Source organism: Capra hircus, chromosome 10, assembly GCF_001704415.2.
Source record: "Capra hircus breed San Clemente chromosome 10, ASM170441v1, whole genome shotgun sequence".
Taxonomy (NCBI): Eukaryota; Metazoa; Chordata; class Mammalia; order Artiodactyla; family Bovidae; genus Capra; species Capra hircus.
This window is the reverse complement of record NC_030817.1, coordinates 24,124,333-24,152,161: the sequence shown is the minus strand read 5'-3', so window position 1 is coordinate 24,152,161 and position 27,829 is coordinate 24,124,333. Positions and strand designations below refer to the sequence as shown.

Below are 27,829 nucleotides of genomic sequence, written 5' to 3'. Positions count from 1 at the left end.
CAGCAACAATCCTTCCAGTGAATATTCAGGGTTAATTTCCTTTAAGAATGAGGGGTTTGATCTCTTTGCTGTCCAAGGCACTTTCAAGAGTTTTCTTGAGCACCACAATTTGAAAACATCAATTCTTTGGCGCTCAGCCTTCTTAACAGACCAACTCTCAAATCTGTACATAACTACTGGAAAAGCCATAGGTTTGACTATATGGACCTTTGTTGGCAAAGTGATCTCTGCTTTTTAATACTCTGTCTAGGTTTGCCATAGCTTTGGTTCTTTTGTGTATTCTTGCCATCTCATCTTAGTCTCTTCTGCTTCTGTTATATCTTTATGATTTCTGTCCTCTATCATGTCCATCCTTGCATGAAATGTTCCCTTGATATCTCCAACTTTCTTGAAGAAATCTCTAATCTTACCCATTTTATTGTTTTCTTCTATTTCTTTGCATTGTTCATTTGAGAAGGCCTTCTTATCTCTCCTTTGCTATTCTCTGAAACTCTGCATTCAGCTGGGTGTATCTTTCCCTTTCTCCTTTGTCTTCTCTTTCTTCCTCAGCTATTGGCAAAGCCCCCTCAGACAGCCACTTGCCTTCTTGCATTTCTTTTCCTTTGGGATGGTTTCGGTCACTGCCTCCTGTGTATTGCTATGGACCTCCATCCACTCTGTCCAGTCACCTCCAATCATAAGGGATTTGTTTTAGGTCATACCTGAATGGCTAGTAGTTTTCCCTACTTTCTTCAATTTAAGCCTGAATTTTGCAGTAAGGAGCTCATGATCTGAGCTGATTTTTTCTGTATACCTCCCATATTACCCTGATGATATATTGTCACTGCCCATACTGTACTATCTTGTAGTCATATTTTTATTTTTCCATATTCCCCTTTCTCACATATACTGTTACATATGAATTCCTTGAGGAAATCAGCCAGGTCTTACTAGTATTTTTGTCCACGGTGTCTAGCATATAGTAGGTTCCCAGTGTTTGATGATGAATGAATAAATAAATCAGCCAGTGAACTTTTTTTTCTTGTTTAGAGGCAGAAGACGAAAGACGTGATATCTGAGCTGAAACTTAGGGGATACCTAAGATTCACTAGGCACAGGAAAGGAGAAGGAAAAAAATATTCCTGTCCAAGGCAACATTATTTGCAAAGGCATAGAAATAAGAAAAAGCCCCCCGTGTTTAAGGTGCAGCAGATCATTCTTTGTATCAGAAACTAGACACTTGTCAGAAATAAAGCTCAATCTCAGTATAAACATTTTCCAAATTATGCTGGGCAAGCCTTACGCTAGTGCTACAGAATTCTTAAAATAGGATCTTGTTTTATTTTGTAGCCTAGTGAATCTTGGGTAGATTGTGGCATTTAAATAACTCAGTTATAGCATGTAGAGAACAGGGAACCTCCACCTACACTGTTGGTGAGAATATAAATTGGTACAGCCACTGCAGAAAGCAATATGAAAGTTTCACAGAAAACTAAAAATAGGACTACCATATAACCCAGCAATTCCACTCCTGGGTATGTATCCAAAAAAGCAAAAACAGTAATGAAAAAAGATACATGCACCCCAGTGTTCGTGGCAACATCATTTGTAATTACCAAAATATGGAACCAATCTAAGTGTCCATCAGCAGATGAATGGATAAAGACATTACACACACACACAATGGACTGCTACTCATCCATAAAAAAATTATGAAGTTTTGCCTTTTGCAGCATTGTGGATGGACTTAGAGGATATTATGCTAAGTGAAGGGGCTTTCCCAGTGGCTCAGGCAGTAAAGAATCAGCCCACAATTCAGGAGACCCCAGTTCGACCCATGGGTCAGGAAGATCCCATGGAGAAGGGAATGGCTACCCACTCCAGTATTCTTGCCTGGAGAATTTCATAGGCAGAGGAGCCTGGGAGGCTACAGTCTATGCAAAGAGTTGGACACAATGGAGCTACTAACACACACTATATGTGCTAAGTGAAATAAGTCAGACAAAGAGAGATGCTGTATGATATCATTTATATATGGAATCTAAAATAAACCAGTAAATATAACAAAAAAGCAGCGGACTCACAGGTGTAGAGAACAAGCTAGAGGTTACTAGTGGGGAGAGGAAGGAAGGAAGGGGCAATATAGGTAGGGGTAAGGAAGCTATTAGATATAAAATAAGCTACAAGCATATGTTGTACAACACAGGGAATATAGCCAATATTTTATAGTAAGTATAAATGGAGTATAATCTTTAAAAGTTGCAAACCACTATATTCTACGCTTGTAATTGATATAACATTTACAGCAACTATATTTCAATAAATAATTAAATAAACAATAATTCCTGGTCATATGTACATCTCAATCTGTCATTATTATTTGATTCTCCTCAGATTTGAAGGCTATTTTTTAGTGTTTATGTGTATGGTAAAATGGGAGTAAGGAGGGGCAATTATTACTGGAAACAGAATTTTTACTTTAGTTTCCAGAATTTAATTGCATCAAATTATGGTTGAATAGACCCTATGGCTCAGATGGTAAAGCGTCTATCTACAATGCGGGAGACCCAGGTTCGATCCCTAGGGTGGAAAGATCCCCTGGAGAAGGAAATGGCAATCCACTCCAGTACTATCGCCTGGAAAATCCCATGGACAGAGGAGCTTGGTAGGCTATAGTCCATGGGGTCGCAAAGAGTTGGACACAACTGAGTGATTTCACTCACTCACTCAGACCCTATACCTTAGAAACCATCCAGAATGGAATTGCGCAATAAGATATATGAATAACTCAAGCATTAAAGGGAGAAATCAAGTCAGCTGATACACTTTTCTCTAAATTGGCCATCAATGAGACCTTAGTTATGTTAAGCTGCTGCAGTAGCTAAGACTGTCAGTATCAACAGGCTTTTGAACCTAGCATACTAAGTGCTCAGCCTCTTTCTTCCTGGAATATGGAAGTAAAAAGAGTCTTGATGAGATTGTATCACTTCTCTTGCGCTACTGGCAAGGACCTAGGGAGGGAAAATACATGTGCTAACTGTTGGTGACAGCCATTCTTTGTAGTTTTTTGTGGCGGTGGTAACACATAAGACTTATCATTTTAATCATGTTTAACTGTACAGTTCAGCGACACTGAATACATTTACGTTGTTTTACACCTGTCACTACCTTCCATCTCCAAAACTATTCCATCACCCCAAACTGGAACTATATACTCGTTAAAAGATAACTTCCTATTCTTCCCTTTTCCCAGCCCATAACAACCACCATTCTACTTTTTGATAACCATAATTTTGAATACTCTAATTACCTCGAAAAAGTGAAATCATACGATGTTTGGCCTTTTGTGGCTGGCTTGTTTCAGCTATTTTCACTTATTTCATAGTCCCTTCAAGTTTCATCCATATGTATATGGATAACGTATGTAAGAATTTCCTTCTTTTTTAAGGCTGAATAATATTCCTATATATATGTACCACATTTTGTTTACCCCTTCATCTGTCAGTGGGTACTTGGGTTACTTCCACTTGACTATTGTGGATAATGCCACTATAAAAATAGGCACACAGATATCTGTTCAAGTTTCTACTACTACTTCTTTTGAATATATACCTAGAAGTGAAATTGCTGGATTATATAGTAATTCTATCTTTAATTTTTTTGAGGACTCATCTTGTAGCTTTTTTAAATGTTAGAACAGAAGAAGAACAGTATGTGAAGGGTATATAGCTATTGCCATTGTATTAATGATTGAAGTTCTAAGATCTAAATTTAGGTCCTTTCTTGGCCACCTGTAAAATATGTGATCTTGGGTAGGTTACCTGTTTAAACTTCTCTTAATTCGCCTCTAAAATGAATATAATAATGCTTTACTAAGTTTTTTTAAGAATTAAATGAAATTATATATGTGATATTACTTGGTAATTTATAAAATGCTATATAAACATTTACCAGATAAACTAGATCTCAGCCCTAGTGCTGTCTTTGATTATTAAATACTATTACTGAGTTATTCAAATCCCAGAAAAGTTATTCTCTTGGGATCTGTACTGGTGTCATACTTCCATTTTCATTCACCACACTGGACAGAATAGTTTCAGATAAGGAGCTAACCCAAGTAGTTTATTTTGACCCTAAGCAGATGCCATACGGTCCACTATCAGAGGCTGCCTTATAGCTTCAGGTTCATTTGGGAATTAATGTTGTATATGTGTATACAAACAAGGCCCTCTAGTCCCACCACTTCTCTGGCTTACAAAGTATGGTCCATAGCTCAGGATAGCTCCAGAATAGTTTCAACCTCCTGAAGGTACCTAAGCTAGTTCTCCCAATTCAGGTGTCACTTTCCTTAAAAAGGGTCAATATCACTATTACTGTGGATCAGAGTACAAAATTTAAAATCTGTCTGTACTTACTGCTTTGTCCTGGGTTCTAGAAACCAGAGGACCCAAAGTAGCTAAGAATGACAAAGCTAAAAACAAAAGACAGACCCAAAAAACCTCATCCATCCAGCTCTGGAAACAATAGCATTTTATAAACCTATACAAACGTGTAAATCAAGTTGTATATACCTATAGTCTTTGGAGTGAAGTTTGATTTTTTTTTTCCTCCTCTTCTTCTTCCTTCTCTACCTCCTATTAATTATTATATTACTTCTTGAATAGCAATAGTAATGATAATAATAAGGGCAGATTCTCACTAGAGGATTTAAGTAATTGGTCGTGACTCTTGAAACTTTTATTCTTATTGGCATGAAATCAAACTCCTGGGAGCTCACCAAAGATGCTTGTCATCCAGATTGTGTGAATAGTGGTTTGAATATCCACTTCACCCAATACATTACTGATGCTCTTCTTCTGGTCACTGCTTTTTTAAGTTAATAATGTCAAATTTTTGGCTGAAGTTAAATAGAATGCTAAGGAAGCTCCTTTCTTTACTTTTCTCTTCTAAAAGAAAAAAATAAAAATTACATGTGATCATTGTAGAAAATTTGGAAACTTTCTGAAAAGTATAGCATAGGGTATAAAAGTATACATAATTCTAACATATTGCAGTAAACAAATACTTTCTATTTTCATGTATGTCCTTCCCATCTTTTTGTATTGATCTATACACATATATCTTAACATAGTTAAGATTATACTTTACATGTATAGTTCTACATGTTTTAAAATGCATATTATAAGAATTTTCTTGTGTCAGTGAATATTCTTTATAAAATACAAATATTGTATAACATTTTGTCATAAGGATACATCACTGTTTAAATTTCTGTATTGTTAATCTTTTTATTTCTTTCCATTTCTCACTAATGTAAGCAACTCTTAAATAAACACATACAGGAAGACTTGTCCATTTTCTTAGAAGTGAAATCACTGGGTCAATGACTATGACTATTTAAGAACTTACTTTTTAAAGAAAATCATCTTTGAGTTGTTAAAAGGGTTTATGACACATCAACTTGAACACATCTTTGATGACTGTGTAGCTAATACTACTACTACTACTACTAAGTCACTTCAGTCGTGTCCGACTCTGTGCGACCCCATAGCCGGTAGCCCACCAGGCTCCCCCGTCCCTGGGATTCTCCAGGCGAGAACACTGGAGTGGGCTGCCATTTCCTTCTCCAATGCATGAAAGTGAAAAGTGAAAGTGAAGTCACTCAGTCATGTCTGACCCTCAGCGACCCCATGGACTGCAGCCTACCAGGCTCCTCCGTCCATGGGAGTTTCCAGGCAAGAGTACTGGAGTGGGGTGCCATCGCCTTCTCTGACTGTGTAGCTACTCGTATTCAAATAACCCCTACAAGTGTTACTGTTCATTGACTGATCTAATCTTTCATTTCAGACACTAGGAGGCATCTCTTCCTTCTGTCGCCTATTCCTTGGGATAGAAATCCGGAGATCTGACTGAGCCCTTATACAAGCCTTGTCAGACAAGTACTTACGTCCGTCTTGTTTAGGACCACCTGTTTAACCCACTGCACTCAACATCCATATTTTCCTTTTTTTCTCTTACAGATGGAATGGGGCGAGTCCTTGCTCAAGATGTATATGCGAAAGACAACCTACCCCCTTTCCCAGCGTCAGTAAAAGATGGCTATGCTGTCCGAGGTAAGTATTTTGGTTTTCTTGAGTATCAACATACTCACATTGGTTTTGGGGGGTTTGTTGGCTTGTTTTGCTTTGTTTTTAGTGTTCTGTTTCTAGATTTTTGGCTCAGCCCAAGTACCTAATGACTGTTACATCTGTTTCCCCCTTGGTTGTCAAAATACATTCACAGATAACAATTAACCTATACCTGTATATTTTCTGGCACAATCTTGAGTGAAACTTCAGAGAAAATACTGTAGTTACTTGAAAATTCTTACTCACAAATAAATATGTAGAGATTGATAAAGATACTGTTCCATAATTCTTTTGGCCTCTACATATACCAGATAGCAGACAGTCTTAGTCTAAAGTTTTCCAAATGTTTTCTAGTGGAAAACATCTATAGGTCCAAGGAAGACAAGCAGACTCCCACCATGGGATAAAGTGGCCCAGTTTTTTTCTTTTGCTTTAAATTCAAACATCAATAAGAGCTTCATAGAAAGCAAGTGTGAGGGAAACCTCTAAATCCCTAGAAGGTCCTATATTTCAGAGCTCCAAAGCCCCAGATGGTACCAGCAGTTCACGCCTTCAGAATTGCCTGGGATGGCATAAAGCTCAAAAGCAAAATCATTTGCCTCCCTAAAGCCCAATTTAAGAAAACACAAAATGAAAATGCAACTGAATTGCTTAGAAACTAATATCAGTTATATTATATTGGCTGACATCATTGAAGAAACGGCTAAAAGCATTTCCCAGTTTATCAGAGCTGTTAAGAATGCCAGTTCCTTTCTAATGATCATTTATGGAGTCCCTTAGTTGACTGTCTTCATTTTTTATTTTTTTATACTGTATCTAACCATTAAAATATTTTCCTTTTTCTTGTGATTAAATATATTCACTGATCTCCTCAATGTTGTATCACCAACTCTTAGGCGTATCTTTCTGTGTTGGAGACAGTAGAACAAATGGTTAAAGTTATGGACTTCAAGCAAAGAAAGTGATCTGGGCTCTTGTACCAGTTCCATCTGTGTAACTTTAAGTAAATCAGTTCAACTTTTTGATCCTTGGTTTTCTTGTCTATAAAACTATAATAATTATAACCATGCTTACCCCAACAGGTTATTGTGAGGACTAAGTGAGACTGTAGAAAGTCTTAAAGTATCTGGCATAAAAAAAAGCTCTCAATGTTTTTAATGTTTCATAATAGTACCTATTGTTATCAATCATATTTACTTAAACCATCTCTGAAAAAAGGATAACATTATCTGAACTGTTATTCTCATAAAACAATGGAGAGGTTAATTCCTCCTAGTATATTCTTTCTCACGAGGCTATCTTAAATGCACCTAATTTAGCTTGATCTCACTAAATTAGTTGTTTTTGTTGTCCAGTCACTAAGTCGTGTACGACTCTTTACAACCGCATGGACTGCAACATGCCAGGCTTCCCTGTCCTCCACTATCTCCTGACTTTGCTCAAGTTCATGTCCATTGAGTCGGTGATGTTATCTAAATTAGAGCTGAAAACAAATAACAAATACCCACTGCCTCCTTTGTTTTCTAAGTTCATTTCTTCTATAATGTTTATTAAGATGAATACTGTTCAGAAAGAAATTATTTTAGTATTCTGATAGCCTCATTGACTCTTCTTTCTTGCTCCCTCTAAATGTAGCTTCTGTCTGAACTTTTAATTGGTAACCATATTGGATTGTTTTGAAATGAAAAAGAATTCTTACTTCCAGAGTAGAACAAACAACTACAGCAGATGAAACACCAAAGGGACAAGAAAGTCTATTTTTTTTTTATATTCTCAGTAATATAAAGTAGGAGAAAGTGAGGAGGTAAATAATATGAGACAGAATTATTCCAAAACAGAATGTTGTTCTGTGATTTTTACCTAAGGTAGCAGCAGCTCAATATAACACTATTGCTTTTAGTTTTTTTAGTTAGCCCACATGAACAATGAAAGAGCCTTTCTGCAACTGTACAATCTATCAAAGAAATGTATATATAAAATTACCATTTAGACTATCATAGTCTATTGTTTTAAAGTGGTGGTGTTTTTAGTTATTTCACACATGTACACAAACACACAGAGACATTTAAAATGGCATCTCACAGTATAAAACGTTCAGCAGACAAGCTGCCATGCAGCTAATTCACATTATTTTTTTCCTGTGAAGTATTGCTAGTTCTCTAAGATATGGAACATATAACAGAGATATAACAGAAAACCATCGTGGAAATGGTTACATTTCAAAGTTGGAATGGTTGGTTAATTATGATCAGCATCACAATTAAGGCAGCAAAGGTTCTCAGTGAACGAAAAGGCACGGTCTGAGTCTTTTCTGTGTTGTAACACCACCCTAGGCGGTGTTTTGGTGAAGAGCAGCCTTGAGGCTGCTGTTGTGGCTCTCTCCCACTCTACTTCCTGCACCTCTTCTCTCCACCCTGTCTTCCTTTACTCCCATTCCTTCCTCCCCACTCCCTTTATTCTCCCTGTTTTTCTTCTCCTCTGCCTTTGCCTTAGGCCTTCCAGTAATAACCCGTGGCACCTGTGAACATTGCTAACCCTCTAGGTGTAAAGAGGTTCCTAACTTGCTCTGGATCACTAAGCATTAGCCAGTATCCTTCAGAAACATGTGGGATAAAACTCCAAACCAGTTGGAGGATCTCTTGCTTTAAGGTATGTGGGTTGAAAAATCAAGACAGTAACAAGTAGCTAAAGAAATAGGAACAGCTTTTAAAGAATAAGAAAGAATAGAGTATAAAGAAGACAGGAATTAAGCAATGATGATGTAAATTAATAAATCTAAAACTACATTCAGGAGGAGGAGGGAGTGAATTTGAAAGATATAAGCAGAGAAAATGAAAGTAGCACTTACCAGCTAGAAGCAATTCAATAGTTTTATTCTTATTTTTGAAGTTATTTCTCCCTTCACACTGATTAAGCTAATCATCTTCTTGATGCATTCACAGCCTCCTATAGAGATGTGGATGCCCATTGTCTCACAGTTGCTTCTTGATTCATTAATAAAGGCAAATGTATCTCAATACCAAGTTCACTCTCTTGAAAATGTTCAATTTGAAAGACTTATCGCTTCAGAATTAGTTTAGGTATGATTTAGGCAAAGGAAAAATTATAAACAAGCCGATAATTATTTTAAAAACCATGTGCAGCAAACAATTCCGGAAAATTAAGAAAATCTTTGCATTTTAAGTTAATATTTTTTTCTTTGCTGATTAAATACATGCTTATGGAAATATAGAAAATCAAAAAGAACATTTTTAAATTACCCATTATCACTGTCTAGCTGCTATTAACATTTATGTACTTCCTCCCAGTAGGTTAAAGTACATACTAAAATTCTGTATAACTTTTTTAATTTTGAACTAGTTCTTATTCTGTCACAAAAGTCATGTTTAAGAGTTTCTGTTTTGTCCAATTAAGTCCTGTTTGGCCACAGCTGGTTCTCCAATTCACTTGACAGCCTTTAGTCTTCCACCGTAGGACACTTTGGATGAAGAAGAGAGCCTTATGATATAGGAGCACTGCTCAAGTGAGTCGAGAGATAATTTGAAATAATTAATTTTAGTTAATTCCAAAAAGCTTAAAATAATATATTTAAGGAAATAATAAATTTTTTCCCAATACTAACAATATATGGGCATTTTTCTCCTGGAAGATGATGATAAAGAATATGAAATGCCTTCTGATTCATCTGTACTACTCCTTGCTCCCTGCTTTCCAGGCAGCAGATTTAAAATCCCAAACAATTCACCAGATTTAATCCCTCAGTGTAAGTGCAGCAAGTACTGGTCCTGTCCTGTTAGTCTTGTCATCTACCTTTGCCACCACTCCAGACTCTTTCTGTAATGTTAACCTTAGTATACACAGAGATACTATTATCCTGTTGCCTATGCACCAGCCTTAGTTTGGTTCCATAGTTAGAGTAAACAAAATCTTAGTCCCTCTGCCTTACTGCTCCATTGAAGATACTTCCTAGGACCTCTGAAAGTTATGCTATCTCTCTGGCCTCCATTTATTCAACCCTAATGTGGAAACAATGAGACTTTTGTTACTGAAAATAAGTGAATAGCTGTAAGAGATTTAAAGAGAGCTCCCACGTGACTAGAAAATGAAAATGAGGGATAATTCTAGGGCAGATAGTCTTAGGATGATCATTTTCTATATATTGCCACATTGAATAGTTATCTAATGCTATCAAGTTTATATCAAATGATATAATCAGAGATCTTCAAATAAAGAGGTGAACAAGACTAAAAGTGTTTCCACATTAAAAAGGTGGAGGTAGAAGCAGCTTCAGGGTCTAGCATTAAGCTTTATAAATTGCTTATACAGTGCATTTGCTGTTAGGATTTGGTTTATATTGCTTTTATCACTTCCTTCAAATTAAATTCTACAGTTGCAAAACATAAAAGAAAAGCTATTAACCGAAATGCCAGAATTGAGGGGTGGGGGGAGGTGGAAAGAGTCTAAGCCTTTACAGAAATCCTTGCAATCCATCCATTGTTTCTAATGGCATACTGTGGCTGATTTAGTTTCTTTCTTTCCGAGCTTTAGGTTCATCTACCACTGTACCTCCACTTCTGCCCCCTCCCACCCAAGCTGGTAGAATTCATCTTGAAAATGGCAACCGTTTTTTTTTTTTTTTAACGTATCTCTTTAATAGGTTTTTAAAATAAGTATCAACAAGTTAGGTAGATTGATCATTACTTTTCTGCCTTTATGTAAATAACGAGCCTTGTTGGTATAAAATCAGAACTTCTGTTGTAGTTCACTAATTTTTTTATTTAAGTTTTCTATTAGTCTGAATTTGTCTGGATTCCATTCAGTCTTAGAGTGCTCTGCTTCTCAAAAAGGGTAGTCCCTTAACCAGCTGCATAAGCATCAGCTTGTTAGAAATGTAGAACCTCAGGACCTATCCCAGCGTACTGAATCAGAATCTGTATTTTAACAAGCTCTCTAAGTGATTTCTATGTACGTTAAGAGTTGAGAAGCACTGTTAAAAGGGAAATGGTAAAAATGACTCCTCCATTGGTATCAGGGACTTTCTATAATGTTGGTTGACTAAACCTTCCTTAGCCAGCAACAGAGAGGCATAGTTCCCAGGTGGAAATTTTCAGAGGAAAGTGGAGAACCTGGTTAAAGTGAGACATATTCTCTCCCCAGCTAGTGTACCTTCCTTGGTAACAAAGCATCTTGCTTCTTTCACTTAAAGACTGCTTAAGATGTTGGCTTCCCTGACACTCTATACCAGCTTGGCCCCACGTTATATCTAGCCACTCATTATATAATGACATTTGCTTGGAGCGCTTGTGCAGAACACTTGAGATGAGTGTTTTGAGTGTATGTGTATTAGAATGTGTGAAGAGGGAAACAGGAAAACAAGAGGAGGACTGAAGAGCAGACAATTTCAAAAAAGAAATATAGGAAGTGATCCCTACCTCAAATGAGCTTATTATCTAGCTGAAGAGATAAAATACACGTTCGTAAAATTATTTAAGAAAATTTACAAAGCACAATACTAATGCATACAAGACAGTTTACAAACTTCCTACCTAAGTATTATGGAAATGCAAAGTTCAATTCTTTATTTTAACAAGATATTAAATTATTAATAATTAAATTAATATAAATTATTATTATTAATATTCTTCATTTTTACTGAGCATCAGTGATGAGCTTAGCACTATGTTAGACATAACCTAAGTTATATGGAATTGATCACAGCAATCTTTCTAAACATTCTAAAGATGGTAAATGTTGACTCACATTTTAAAGAAAATATACCATGAACCAGCAGAAAAAGGAAGGCATTCAAAATACAGCATTTTGTATTAGAAAATATTTATTGTTTCATTCATGGATTCATTTTTCTAAAAAGATTCTTAGGAGCCACACTCATTCATTTCTTTCACTTGAAAATACTTCATATATTGAACACTTATTGAATACCTATTTTTCAGCAGGTACCAGGAATTTCCCTGAGACAAATAAGCAAATGATTACAAATACATTAAGAAACCGTAATTAGAGTTACTTCAGGAATACACTGGGGAAATAAAAGAGAAAGGGGCAGGAAGTCAGATACGACTTCCTAGAGAAGGTGACACTTGAGCTAAGTCCTAAAAACTAAGAAGTTTTTAAGCAGAAGGCAGGGAGAAGGAAAGGACACTCCAAGCAGTGGGAGTAGCAGATGTTACGGAGCTGAAATATGAGTCATCTTGGTATTCTCGGTACTTGAGAGAGTAGCTAGACTGTAAGATAGACGGAGGACAAGAACCAGAGCCTGTACACACACAGTTTCCTTTAGGTGAATATCTTTAGATGCAGCTGTCCATTTCCACTTCCTCTCTCTCTCCCCTTACCACCTCTCCTGCTCCCTCACACACACACACACACACACACTTTTTGCCTACTTAGTTCTGGCTTATCCTTCATATTCAAATCATAAATCTTTTATATCAAGGTGGCTTTCCCTGACCCTCCAGGGTAGTTCAGGTACTCTCAGTGTATGCTCTCATTAAATTGTGTTCCTTTCCTTTAGAGTGGTTTTCTTAATTTATATTTGCATATTCATTAATGTGACTATTTGATTACCATTAAAATCTATCTCCCTCACTATCTCAGTGGCTTTAAGAGTTTGGAAAAGGCAATGGCAACCCACTCCAGTACTCTTACCTGGAAAATCCCATGGGGAGGAGCCTGGTAGGATGCAATCCATGGGGTCGCTGGGAGCCGGACACAACTGAGTGACTTCACTTTCACTTTTCACTTTCATGCATTGGAGAAGGAAATGGCAACCCACTCCAGTGTTCTTGCCTGGAGAATCCCAGGGACCGGGGAGCCTCGTGGGCTGCCGTCTATGGGGTCGCACAGAGTCGGACACGACTGAAGCGACTTAGCAGCAGCACACCCATAAAAAGACAGGCACTAAATACATTATACATCATAAACCAAGGATATACATATACAATACATATAAATATACATGCATACATATATAAACAAAATAAGTTTCTTGAAATAATATTCATCTTTACCATGTGTGATAAAATATATTTTCTATTTTTCATTTAAAAAATTACTTACAGGATGATTTTAGAGCCCACCTCTATTTGTGTAAAACATTGCAACAAATTGACACTGCATTAAAATAGAAACAGTATCTAGTTTTACTTAGGTTTCCCTGGTGGCTCAGTCATAAAGAATTTGCCTACAATGCAGGAGACACAGGTTCAACCCCTGGGTCAGGAAGATTCCCTGGAGAAGGAAATGGCAACCCACTCCAGTCTTCTTACCTGGGAAATCCCTTGGACAGGGGAGCGTGGGGGGCTACACTCCATGAGGTTGCGAAAGAGTTGGAGATAACTTAGCTACTACACAACAACACCTAGTTTTACTCTCTACTCTGTCCCAGCATCTAGTATGACACTTATGACATAGAAGACACTCAGTAGAAATTCAGTGAATAAATGAAAGAAATAAAAAGCCTTAAAAGGTATATTTTAACATATGGTTATTTTAAATGTTTTAAAACCATATTTTAAAGTATGGTTATTCCCATTTTTATCAACAAGCAAACTGAAGTTTAGAGAAAAATTTAGTAATTTGCTGAAAATCCTAAAGCTAATAATAGTCAGAACCAGGATTCAGATTCAACTTTTACTCTAAAACCATGCTAATTTCCCCTTGTTCAGGAGGCAAAAAAAGAAAGCGTCTGGGTTGCTATGGGGAGGCAGAAAGCTAATAATATCTCTAGCAGAAAAATAAAAATGTTTATTCAGATTTGAGATGCAATTAGTGCAAAACTCTGAAAGATAATTGACTTCTTAATTTTCTAAAGTAAGAAAATTATGATTAGTTTTAAAATACTGAGTGTGGGTATAGATGAAACAAAATTGATAAAATGTTGATAATTGTTGAAGCAGTGATTTCTCTATCTGTTTTAAACTGTTTCATTAAAAAGAAAAGAGAACCCATGAAAGCAGCATAATAAGAATGCCATTCAGGAAAACTGCAGTAGTCTCTTTTTTACAGGTAAACACTGAAAATATTAATATAGTAGGATTCAAAAAAAACACCAGAAAGCCAAGAGTTTATTAACTGAGACAAAGTCTAAAAAGCACAAGATACAACATATAGTAAGTAGAAGACACCTAATGTTAATTTTTGTTCCTCTTCACATTAGGTAAACCAAAGCCAGCTATACAAAAATGTGACTTTTAAAAAAGCATTGTATATATATGCCTTTAGAAAAAATATGGCTTGCAGTCACATAAAGAAACAATGAATTTTATATCTCTTCTCTAAAAGAGGGAAAATGCTTTTTATTATTTATAAACATGGCTGCAAATATGATTAAAATATTCATATAAATAGTGTTGTCTTTGCTGTGTGTGTGCCCCAAGACCCTTGCTGTATGCCAGTTACAAGGAGATAATGGTCATGATCATAAAACTCATTAGGTACATATTGCCTTGACAGTAGTATTGGTCTGAAATCTGAGTTGTATGTGAAGAAAACCCTTTTAAATACATTTATCTTCAGGAGTATCTTTTCATCCAGCCATTACTGTACTGTATGTGGAAAAAAATTGGATAGGAAGTTTTCTCCATCTCAATTCTGAAAGTGTTTTCTTCCAGTTTAAAAATAAGCAGTCCGTGGAAATTGTGATGCAGCACTGCCTATGTATTTTGTTTTTTTAGCAGCATTTTGATCTTTCATAAAAAAATAATGTTGTATTGGAAATTCAGGGTGTGAGTTTTCAAATCCTAGCTCTATTACTATCACTTGTTAAAGGTACTGAACCTTTTCTACCTGAGTTACTTCATTCTGCAACTCATTTCCTTCAAGCATCAGTTTTGCTCAGTTCAGTCATTCAGTCGTGTCCGACTCTTTGTGACCCCATGAATTGTAGCACACCAGGCCTCCCTGTCCATCACCAACTCCCAGAGTTCACCCAAACTCATGTCCATCGAGTTGGTGATGCCATCCAGCTATCTCATCCTCTGTCGTCCCCTTCTCCTCCTGCCCCCAATCCCTCCCAGCATCAGAGTCTTTTCCAATGAGTCAACTCTTCTCATGAGGTGGCCAAAGTACTGGAGTTTCAGCTTTAGCATCACTCTCTCCAAAGAACACCCAGGGCTGATCTCCTTTAGAATGGACTGGTTGGATCTCCTTGCCCTACATCATGCTTCCCTCATAGCTCAGTCGGTAAAGAATCTGCCTACAATGCAGGAGACCTGGGTTCGATTCCTGGGTCAGGAAGATCCCCCGGAGAAGGAAATGACAATCCACTCCAATATTCTTGCCTGGAAAATCCCATGGACAGAGGAGCCTGGTGGGCTACAAGAGTCAGACACGACTTAGCGACTAAACCACCACCACCACTTCATGTACAAGTCTCCACGAGTGTGTACACACACATCACACATACATACCCTTTTATTTAGGAGGATAGACTAAAAGAACTTCCTATTTAAAAGTACAAGAGTGGAAATTATGGAACAACAAGAAAACTGTCTCCAAAGACCCCAGGAAAGGGCGCATTTAGAACCACTCCTATTGGTACTTATAAATTGTGGATACCAACGATCTAACTAGTATTATAGTAACAAAACTTTTTTCTAAGCTAGGTGATGAGAAAAGTGTTCCAATTTCCTGAAGCCTTGCCTAATCATTTGAGTCAACTTTTAGAATTCCAAGACTAGGTTCTTATTCCTTGCCATAGGTACATTCTGATGATTGTTCTTGCTTCTGTTCCTCTTACAGCTGCTGATGGCCCAGGAGATCGTTTCATCATTGGAGAATCCCAAGCTGGTGAACAGGTGAGATACATAAGCCTGAAAAAGGCCCTAAAGATTTTAGTTTCATGGACTTTCAGAGTCTAATCCTAAACTTCTGCCATTGTTTTTATGGAAATCTTAGAGAAGGATTAGATGGGTCATCAAAGAGATGAAATGATGATTCCCCTGAGAAAGAATCAAATGAATTCTTTCTTAACTGAAAGAACCTACCTCTAGTCATATATAGCATGGACACAGTGTTATTAGTATATCTCACAGACGTGCCCCACAAGCATTTTCCAGCCCTGTGATTGAATGAATCTTTCTTTTAGTATAAATATTAATGTTCTGAATAGAGCTATAATTTCTAAGAGGTTTTCTCAGACTTTTCCCCAACTCATGTTATAAACAGGAAAACTTAGAAGAAGCAAATTATTTCATCTTTCTTGCTAATCTTTTTTTTTTTTAACTTTATTTTACTTTACAGTACTGTATTGGTTTTGCCATACATTAACATGAATCCACCACTGGTGTACATGCTAATCATTTTGATTAATTTTACTCATTAGGGAGCTAACCAGAGAACAGATATACATATATTTCCAGTAAGAAATGAAGTACTAAAAAAAAAAAAATGAAGTACTAATGGGCCACGGTGGCCATGCAATAGAAGTCCTCTTACTGCTTTTGATACTAGTAATTGGTCATTTGATTGGAAATAAGTTGCAAATGGCAAATTATCTTTTAAAATAAATTTAAATTAAATAAATGAACATTTATTTGTCATTAGTCTGATGGAGAGCCAAGGCTTTTCTTTTAATAAGTATCTACTATTTGAGTTTCTATTACACCCACAGGGCATTATATGGGATTTCTAGCGTTGGTTTCTTTAAAGTGGAAGAAATTTTAAGGACCTTTGCACACTGTCTAAGTATAGACTCCTTCTAGATTTTTATTATATTTTTACAGTACGTTTTACAGTTGTTTCACCTACACCTAATTTGACAGGAGTTCTATTTTAGCAGACTTTTTAAAATGAGATGTTCCAAAGGCTTAGCTTAATTTTTTCAGGAAAAATAGAACCCTTTTTACCCTCATATATCATTGGTTTATGGAATATTTACTTAAATAACTTGATACAGTAGCAGCTATCGCCACAAACTGGTACAAACAAGTTTGGGAACAAACAGTTTGCATCTTAGACCAGTAGTTTACAAGTGTCTAACAGTTTCAAACTCAGAGTGTACTGTAGGCATCATCTTGTTCAGTAGGAAGCGTATGTTAATCTAGTGAGCTGTGAAAGTTGATTAAAAGAGCTCTTTCCTTATTGACTAGAATCAGAAAAAGACCAGCACACTATTCTGCTGTGACCAAGCACTCATAAGCATTGTATAAAAATAAAGGAGGAAATAATAAATAGAGCAGTTGAACAAAAGCTATGTCCCATACCTTAGCATGTCCTCCCATATGTACTAAAAATAGAGAGGGGTTGAGGAAATATACAGGAGCATATGATGCTAATGGTGGCAACCCTAGCTCCCTCACCGCTACCAAGGAGTATGTGTACAGAGCTCTGACACTGAACCTAGCACTGTAGTAATTAGATCCTTATCCGTGCTATACATAGGCTTATTTCAGTCTTCATGACTGTTTTCCTAACAAAAAGAACAACTAGTCTTGCGTCCCTTTTTTTTTTTTTTATGAATAACTTAGATTGTGATCTCATAACTTACTTCACCTCTTGGTATGTATATCCATCAACAATGGACGTCTAAAGCATCCATTTTTTAACAAAGCTCCAAAATATTAATTATTCAAGGAATACTTCTCTGATCTTCAGTTGAGTCTATCCAACATTTATCAAACACACCTACAGTTTGTACCAAGCACTCTGCTAGGTTGTAGGGATATAAAGTAGATTAATACATGATTAATATTCTGAACAGTTTATATCTAGTGGAGGAGACAGAGTATAAACAACTAAATATCATACAATATTTTAAGTGTTAAACTAATGCTGTCAGTCATGTGCTGTGGAAAACAATAGAGAGGTTAAGCATTTCATCCTAGAAGGGTTAGGAAAATGACATTGGAGCTGGGTGTAAGAGTTTTTACAAAAACAGAAATGAAAAAGGACCATACCAAGCAGATAGTGTAGTGTAAGTCAAGACCTAGTAGTGTTTGTGGTAGTCACAGCCTAGTATACTTAGGCATAGGTAGTAGATTGTTAAGAACCTTATGGACCCTTAAACTTTATTACTAGTTATGACTTCCAACTGAAAAGTAGAAGCACAAGAAAAGTTGTGAAATTATAAATTGCCAGCTTCTTGTAAGTTCTCATAAAAGTATGATAGGAAAAAAAGATCAACACTATACAAAAAAACAGGGTTTTTCCTCAAATTACCTGGGATGTATTTTATCTCTAACGGATGTATCGTACACACACACACTTTAAATCAGTCTCAGAGATCTTGCAAAAGGCAAATTGCTCGTTTATTGAAAGTACATATGCTTGAGACCTAGAGTGCCACTGCATCCACTAAGACAGTTTTTTATTTACAACATACTTTATTGATGTATGAAATACTTGATCTTAGTCACTTGCCATTCGGTCCTATTGATTAGCATTCAATACCAGTTCAGTCACTCAGTCGCATCCAACTCTTTGCGACCGCATGAACTGCAGCACACCAGGCCTCTCTGTCCATCACCAACTCCCGGAGTTCACTCAGACTCGCGTCCATCAAGTCAGTGACGCCATCCAGCCATCTCATCCTCTGTCATCCCCTTCTCCTCCTGCCACCAATCCCTTCCAGCATCAGAGTCTTTTCCAATGAGCCAACTCTTCGCATGAGGTGGCCAGAGTACTGGAATTTCAGCTTCAGCATCATTCCCTCCAAGGAAATCCCAGGGCTGATCTCCTTCAGAATGGACTGGTTGGATCTCCTTGCAGTCCAGGGGATTCTCAAGAGTCTTCTCCAACACCACAGTTCAAAAGCATCAGTTCTTTGGCACTCAGCTTTCTTTATAGTCCAACTCTTACATCCATACATGACCACTGGAAAAACCATAGCCTTGACTAGATGGACCTTTGTTGACAAAGTAATGTCTCTGCTTTTTAAAATGCTGTCTAGGTTGGTCATAACTTTCCTTCCAAGGAGTAAGCGTCTTTTAATCTCATGGCATTGGACACTTTCAATTTCAGTTATGCAATTATGAAGTGCTGTCTTTGGACAAAGTTCAAAAAATCCAACTCAATACCTCTATTAAGGAAAAATCAAGATTTGGATAGTTTTTACTTTATATAAAGTATATGAAGTATAAAAACTAAAAGGAGTATTCTTAGCAATCTATAGGAAGTACCTCATGTATTGCTAGAGTTTTTCTAGTTGATTCAATTCAATTGCCATTTATATGTCTGCTCTCAGTGGATATATAAATATCTTTGTATATCTGGGAATATGTTTTACGTTGGGTTTACTATAAGTGAGCTGGTAGGAATCCTTCAGCTAGCACTTAGAATTGCTGTTTTGGGATAGGAGCCAAATTTTTTAATAGCTACCCAAAAAACACTTCTTACGACTTAGTTTAAGCCAAGAAGTAGGGAAAATTACAGGTATAACCTTAAAACTTAAAGTAAATTTGCATAGTATGGTACATTGATCCAGACTAAATTGAGGTAGCCTGCAGGCTAACACACTTCAGCTTAAGAAGCAACTACCTGAAACTCACTTTGGGATTCACTTTCCTGAAAAGGCACTTGGAGCAGAAAAAAGTCTTTTAAAAGTCTGTATTAAATATTTTAATTGCACAAGCTCGTAAGATAGTTTTGACATTAACACCTCTACTAAAAAACAAATATCTCAAACATTCATACTTTTCATAAAAAAAATCACCACACTGCAAAATGGTCATGTTTAGTGAATTAAGAAATGTACCAGATAATAAGCAGTGTCTGGCGCTGAAGAAACAAATTAATGCATTGGGCCCTAAGCTTTTTTTTTTTTTTATTCTGTGTATTATCTTGGTAGAAAATTACAGTGTTGTTGTTGTTCAGTTGCTCAGTCGTGTCCCATTCTCTGCAACCCCGTGGACTGCAGCACACCAGATCCCCCTGTCCTTCATCTCCAGGAGCTTGCTCAAATTCGCGTCAAGTTGGTGATGCCATCTAACCGTCTCCTCCTCTGTCATCCCCTTCTCCTCCTCTGTCATCCCCTTCTCCTCCTGCCTTCAGTCTTTTCCAGCATCAGGGTCTTTTCTAATGAGTTAGCTCTTCACATCAGGTGGCCAAAGTATTGGAGCTTCAACTTCAGCATCAGTCCTTCCATTGAGCATTCAGGATTGATTTTCTTTAGGATTGACTGGTTTGATCTCCTTGCAGTCCAAGGGTCTCTCAAGAATCTTCTCCAAAACCACAGTTCAAAAGCATCAGTTCTTCAGTGCTTAGCTTCCTTTATGGTCCACCTCTCACATCCATATGTGACTACTGGAAAAACCATACCTTTGACTATACGGACCTTTGTTGGCAAAATAATGTCTGCTTTTTAATATGCTATCTAGGTTTGTCAGACAAATCCTGGTAGCTCAGCTGATAAAGAATCCACCTGCAATGCAGGAGACCTGGGTTCGACCCCTGGGTTGGGAAGATCTCCTGGAAAAGGGAATAGCCACCCAATCCAGTATTCTGTCCTGGAGAATTCCATGGACTGTATAGTCCATGGGACTCAAAGAGTCGGACACGACTGAATGACTTTCAGGTTTGTCATAGCTTTTCTTCCAAGGAGCAAGTGTCTTTTAATTTCATGGCTGCAGTCACCATTTGCAGGGATTTTGGAGCCCAGGAAAATAAAGTCTGTCACTGTTTCCATTGTTTCCCCATCTATTTGCTGTGATGTGATGGGACCAGATGCCATGATCTTCGTTGTTTGATTGTCGAGTTTTAAACCAGCTTTTTCACTCTCCTCTTTCACTTTCATCAAGAGGCTCTTCAGTTCCTCTTTGCTTTCTAGCATAAGGGTAGTGTTATCTGCATATCTGAGGTTATTGATATTTCTCCCAGCAATCTTGATTCCAGCTTGTGCTTCATCCATCCCAGCATTTCACAAGATGTATTCTGCATATAAGTTAAATAAGCAGGGTGACAATACACAGCCTTGATGTTCCCCTTTCCCAATTTGGAACCAGTTCATTGTTTCATGTACATTTCTAACTGTTGCTTCTTGACCTGCATACAGGTTTCTCAGGAGGCAGGTAAGGTGGTCTGTTATTCCCATTTCTTTAAGAATTTTCCACAGTTTATTGTGATCCACACAGTCAAAGGCTTTAGCATAGTCAATGAAGCAGAAGTAGATGTTTTTTTGGAACTCTCTTGCTTCTTCTATGATCCAGCAGACATTGGCAATTTGATCTCTGGTTCTTCTGCCTTTCATAAATCCAGCTTAAACATCTGGAAGTTTTCAGTTCACATATTGTTGAAGCCTAGCTTGGAGAATTTTGAGCACTACTTTGCTAGTGTGTGAGATGAGTGCAATTGTGCAGTAGTTTGAACATTTATTTATATTAGAATATAATATTTCTGGATAAACCTGAAATGTCTCTTATTCAAATATCAGAGTAAGAGGAAATAAAGTACATAGCTCAATGCCAGATCTGATCTCAAGAATCTCTCCCCAATGACTTGGAAAAAATTAATGAGATCACTGGATTGTAAGCCAAGAAGGATTACATGCTTCATGTAGTTATTGTGATAGTGAGATCATGCATGCTTTTTCATTCATTCTGGAAATACTTATTGACTGCCAACTTTGTGCCAGATACTCTCTAGGCTTTGGGATGATAGAGCAATAAATATGTCTGCAAAGGTAGTGATTAAAGATGAATGCAAGTACTCAAAGGAAACTAACAAAGGAATGTGAAACATTCAGGTGCTAGCAACAATAAGATTTCATTCCCACCTTTAAGTCTGAAGGGGCAAAGAGAGAAAGTGGTATCTGGACCTGGGAGATTGATAGCTATGGGAGAGGGCCCCCTAATAGGAAATGTGGCATCAGTGCTATTAGATATGACATAGCCATCACCAAACTGCAACCCAGCAGGGAAACAGGACGGGGAATAAAAATTGTACTTCTCTCCTACCCTCTCGTCTCTTGTTGTTCAGTCACTAAGTCTGTCCATGTTTTTACAACCCCATGGACGGAAGCATGCGAGTCTTCCCTGTCTTTCTCTGTCTCTCAGAATTTGCTCAAATTCATGTCCACTGAGTCAGTGATGCCATCCAACCATTTCGTCCTCTCTCACCCGCTTCTCTTCCTGCCCTTGGTCTTTCCCAGCCTCAGGGTTTTCTCCAGTGAGTCTCTTGCTAGCCCCTCCCACTGACTGAACTTAACCAGAAGCCAGAGTGATGAGAACCCAGTTGAAACAATCTGCGAAAACCAGCCTCTAGGAATAGAAAATGATGATGTGAGCTAAAGAGGCAAACAGAAAATGAAACAAATTTCTGTCTTTATAGGGCTTATATTCTGAAACATAATAATGCACTTAACCGTAAGCCTAGCATAGACTGAGTATTCCACAAATATTAGCTATCGGTTGCATTATTTGCAGCAATAACATTATAGAAATAAGTTTCTTAAGGCTTTTCTAACAAATGAATTTCCAGTTTTACTTTGATTGTACATTTAGTGGAAGGATAGTTTTCCTTAATCATTCCTTTTTTTTTAAGGGGTGAAAAATACGTAACATAAAATGTACCATCTTAACCATTTTAAAATGTACAGTTTTTTAGATTATATAATTATATTTGCTAAACTTTTATTATTAATTGCATGGTACACTAATATATTTTATAAAGATTTTCAAGAGCAGTAAATTTTCTGGTCTGCCTTTATTTAACCAAAATGTTTGTTAATAAAATACTATATTTGTCAAACATCAGAACTTCAGCAAATGATCAACATGCTGGTTTTTCATAATTGTCATTCATAAAAATCATATTGCATGGCATTTTTTAAAAGACTATCATATCGCTTTACATATGTTAGAAAATTCACACTGAGTGAGAGACAATAGTGGCAAATATAAGTGGCAGTTCTTCAAAAAGAAAGCAGGGCACCAAGAAAAACATCTGATAGTCATCACCTTAAGTCAAGTGAAAGCCTCTTTGGTCTAAGTGTACCTGTTTGACTTTTTTTATATTTTCCCAAAATGAATAAGACTCTCCTTTTACGAAAGTGAAAAAAAAGAAAGTATTAGTCACTCAGTCATGTCCGACTCTTCGTGACCCTGTGGACTGCAGCCCACCAGGTTTCTCTGTCCATGGGATTCTCCAGGCGAGAACACTGCAGTGGGTGGCTATTTCCTTCTCCAGGGGATCTTCCTTTTATGGTTTGTTTCAAAAACTGTTACATCTGCAAGAGTTTCCTTTGCAGGAGCAAAGTAAATCACCTCTTTCTTGTGTGTTTCTGTTTCCAGCCAACTCAGACAGTAATGCCAGGACAAGTCATGCGGGTTACAACAGGTGCTCCAATCCCCTGTGGTGCTGACGCAGTAGTGCAGGTGGAAGATACTGAACTGATCAGGGAATCCGATGATGTACGTCATTACCAGGTCTTATGGCTTCATTCCTGTGGCAGTATTATAAGTCATGCCCATTTTCTGCAATGTTTATGAGATTAGCCCAATTGTTTTATGTTAGGACCTTACATTGTAGTGTATAGTGAATAAGGAATTGCCTTAGGCTTGAAAACCTTTTATTATAGAAATTGTTTTTATGACCATTACTGGGATTACAGCAGAATTTGAACCACATTTGAGCCAAGAAATTGCATTTGCAAGCAAGGAAAGAAACTACCTCAAGATAAAAAAGCAATGATATTAACTGTTGTCCTACCATCTAGCTGAGAAATTTGCTTATCAAAACTAGCTTCTGATAAAATGTGAAGAATTTACAAAAGAATTTAACAAAGAACATTTGGGCAAGTTCTTGAATACTTCACTAAGCCAAGCGTTTAAACCAAATGACCCTTTCGGCTCTGGTTTTCTATAATTCAGGAAAATCTGTGCCACCAAATTGCAGTCTGGAAACATTAAATTTATGTCAATTCCCCCTCTATTTCCTAAAATAAAGGACTCTGTTCTTTTATAAATAAAGGCCTCTAAGTAGGCCTTTATCTCACTGAAACTACTGGCAGTTATTGAATCCAGAGGATCAGTCGGGAATAAAAATTTCAATGGAAGATTTACTGATTTTGTTTTGGAAGAAGTTTAAGATATCTTTTATTTTTTAATACAAGAATAAATGACAAAGTATATTCTCCCAGACTGAACATATAGTAAAATTTGGCCATGCTGAGATATACCCTCTTTTCTTCATTTGAGGATTTTCCTTTTTATCACCCACAAGTACTTACTTCCCACAAGTAAGGCTTATAAAATTCAACTCTTGGCATACAGGTCACATTGTCCTGCTGTTAAAATGGCCCAACAAATTTATTGACATCAAGGAAGCCAGCAGAGCATTGAAATCCAGAACACACTCTGCCAGATGACAAGACACAGTTCCAATATCACAATATTAGTCACAGTTCATAAATGTAAAAATTATGATCACCATTAATTTATAGAAATCTACTACCAGGCAATCTGTAAGTCTTCACTGAAATTTTTACAGATATTTGGGAATCTTGACGTAGTATTGAACCCATGATTTATGGGAACAGAATAGTTACCTCCACTCACATTCACTGTATCTATTAGAATAGAGATCTGTGTGTGTGTGTGTGTGTGTGTGTGTCTGTGTGTGTGTGTGTGCTTTTCCTTGAGAATGCTATTTACAAAGTATGAGTCAATATTTGAGTTGGTACATGTTTTAAAAGTATGAGAATCAGTGAAAATGTTTACTTATTCTTTGGGATCAAGCCTAATTTTTCAGGAACCTGTGGTAGAAATTCATGTTCAAAGGATTTTGCAAAGGATTTCCTGTTCCTCTGTATCTTTATATATTCTGAGCCTATCCAATAATGAAAGCATCTGAATAGCTAAATTCTATTGATTGAAATTCAGTCAGATTGCTCTGTTTGAAATTACATGATTTGCTGTTACCATAGGGCACTGAGGAGCTTGAAGTACGAATTCTGGTGCAAGCTCGGCCAGGCCAAGATATCAGGTAAGTTCATAAGACATAGAATGTATAGCCAACTTTTGTTTCTACCATGATCATGAACTCAGGAAAGCATGGCTATTATAAATTCACAGCTCAGTCAATTAACCATTAGCTTTCAGGGATTTTAACCAGTAGCAAAATGATTTTTCTAAATTATATATCCCATGTATGCCCTACTTACTTTTTTATGACGTTAGTAAAGGCAAATGATTTATTCAAAAGCAACATGAGAAGGAGGCAAAGTCATAAGCCTGCATAATCCATCAGTTCAGTTCAGTTCATTCGCACAGTCGTGTCTGACTCTTTGCGACCCCACGAACCGCAGCACCCCAGGCCTCCCTGTCCATCACCAACTCCCGGAGTTCACTTAGACTCATGCCCATCGAGTCAGTGATGCCATCCAGCCATCTCATCCTCTGTCGTCCCCTTCTCCTCCTGCCCCCAATCCCTCCCAACATCAAAGTCTTTTCCAATGAGTCAACTCTTTGCATGAGGTGGCCATAGTTGATCCTATTTCTAGATAATCCAGAATTTCCCATCCTTACCCCTAGGTAACTGAGAATTTGATATTAACACAGATACTTTCAAAGTTGAGTATTTATATAATTAGCTGAAAGCCCCTCCTCGACTACCAATAATAATGGAATGATGTGCTACTCTTTACATACAAAGTTGAGCCTACTGTCTTATTATAAGTAGTGTATATCCTTCAGATGATTTTTCTCATGATTGAATATGTTTGCCCTGATTCCATTAGTCCTAATTTATCCAACATTTTGTAACAAAGCTATGCTTCTTCCACTCCTGTGAATGGGGTGGCCACAAACCTGGGCCAGTCTGAGTGGCCTAATGGAAATTATCTCCATGGCTGTCACCTCATTAGCATCATTCTCTTCACCACAAGGCTGACAGGCTCTGGGATGGCATTAGATACTTTCGTATAAATGCCTGCCTTACACCAAAGAAAGTTTGCAGTTGGTGTTTTTGACTATAATGTGTTACAAAGCAATTTGTAAAAGAATTTTCAAACATAAAGTAGCATATTCCTGTTTAACAGCAATAGATACAAATCTATTTCTGTCTTCTATTGTGTGATTTAATTTTTTTTATATTATGTATTTATTTATTTATTTATATTTTACTTTACAATACTGTATTGGTTTTGCCATACATTGACATGAAATTTTTTTTAATTAAAAAAGCATAGAGTTTTAAAAATCTCTTCGTTTTAGCACTCTGTTCCATGCCTCATTTCCGCTTTTCCCCCTAGAGTGTCCTCTTTCTCTGACACTAAAGTTTCCCTCTGAGTTGAGAAAATATTGCTCTTAGTCATACTGCTTATGGTTCTGCTTTGATTTTCAGACCCATTGGCCATGACATTAAAAGAGGGGAATGCGTTTTGGCCAAAGGAACCCACATGGGCCCCTCAGAGATTGGTCTTCTGGCAACTGTAGGTGTTACAGAGGTTGAAGTTAATAAGTTTCCAGTGGTTGCAGTCATGTCAACAGGGAACGAGGTAAAAAAGGCGGGGGGAGGGGCGGGTTGTGACAAGGGAAGAGGGGTAGTGGGACTTTCAGAGAAAAGCATTTCTGATATTCTGTGTTCTATATTATAAATAGAATATTAAGGATTATAGATCTTACCACATTTCTATAACAAGGGAATAATAAATGGGCCTCGGGATAGTTCAAGTACAGAAGATGAAAAGGAAGAACTAGAAACTATATATTAAGAAGCGTTCCCTTCCATTTACTAGAATGAAATATTACAACCAATGGCCTTCCACGCATTCAGTACATATAAACAGAACGTTGACTGCTAGCCATAGATATTCAGTTGTGCAAACCTAGTACTTAGTCTGCTGGTATAGTGAATCGTGCCTGCTCTGCTGCTGAGATGATGGGCCACCTCTGTGGGAGAAGTAATTCAATAAATTGGGACACCATGGCTAGCCCTTTTTCTTGCTTAACATTCCATGTGATCTTTAGTCACCAGGAAGGATTTGAAAATCATTTTTCTCTCTAAAGATAGCATCTCTAGTGGCATGCTATTCAGAATATGTCAAAATGTCATTTCAGTCCTAATTTAGGAAGGGAGATGTAGTCAGTATTCTGAGAACTTTTGAAAAACTTTCTGTTCCCTCTTTGCTTAGGTTATACAGAACTTCAGTTGGAGGCTATAAGGCCAAACTAGGAATATTGAAAAGTGAATCTGCTGGAAATTCAAAGCCTAAAAGCAGAATCAGAAACTACTGAGATTTTTTTCAAGTTATTCCTTAAGATCTTAAACTATTTTTAAAAAGATTAACAGGATTTTTTTTTCTATCTCTCTTTTAATCTCTAACATTCTGAAAATAATCCATTTGCTACCATTATTTTTCATTTCTTAGACTTGGAAATGAACATTTTCAAGGGTCTATTGCCCGTATAGCTCTTTTGGAAAGGACAGAAGAAAAGAATATTTTGTTTTGATAATGGAGAGATAAATCAGCATTCTACATCTGTTTACTTCCCAGTATAGGTGTACTGCTAAGCTGCTAAGTCACTTCAGTCATGTTCGACTCTGTGCGACCCCATAGACAGCAGCCCACCAGGCTCCCCCATCCCTGGGATTCTCCAGGCAAGAACACTGGAGTGGGTTGCCATTTCCTTCTCTAAATAGGTGTACTAGTCATTCCCTAAAACTATTGACTGACCCAAAAGAAACATTCTTTTCAGTTGATCTACACAGTGATGATTTTCTATCCTTAGGACCAACCAACACTATGTTTAGCATCAGAAAGAAAT

The 27,829-nt window shown here is 37.1% G+C and overlaps 1 protein-coding gene across 4 annotated transcripts in view; it reads left to right on the top strand.

Annotated features, from left to right (window-relative positions):
• GPHN (gephyrin) overlaps positions 1-27,829 on the top strand; it is a 551,792-nt gene that overhangs the window by 455,455 nt on the left and 68,508 nt on the right. For all 4 annotated transcript variants that reach the window (XM_018054058.1, XM_018054057.1, XM_018054056.1 and 1 more), the window contains 5 exons: positions 6,000-6,092; positions 15,870-15,925; positions 23,354-23,473; positions 24,988-25,046; positions 26,406-26,559. In XM_018054058.1, the coding sequence (XP_017909547.1) occupies positions 6,000-6,092; positions 15,870-15,925; positions 23,354-23,473; positions 24,988-25,046; positions 26,406-26,559 (482 nt within the window). The remainder of the gene's footprint in view (positions 1-5,999; positions 6,093-15,869; positions 15,926-23,353; positions 23,474-24,987; positions 25,047-26,405; positions 26,560-27,829) is intronic.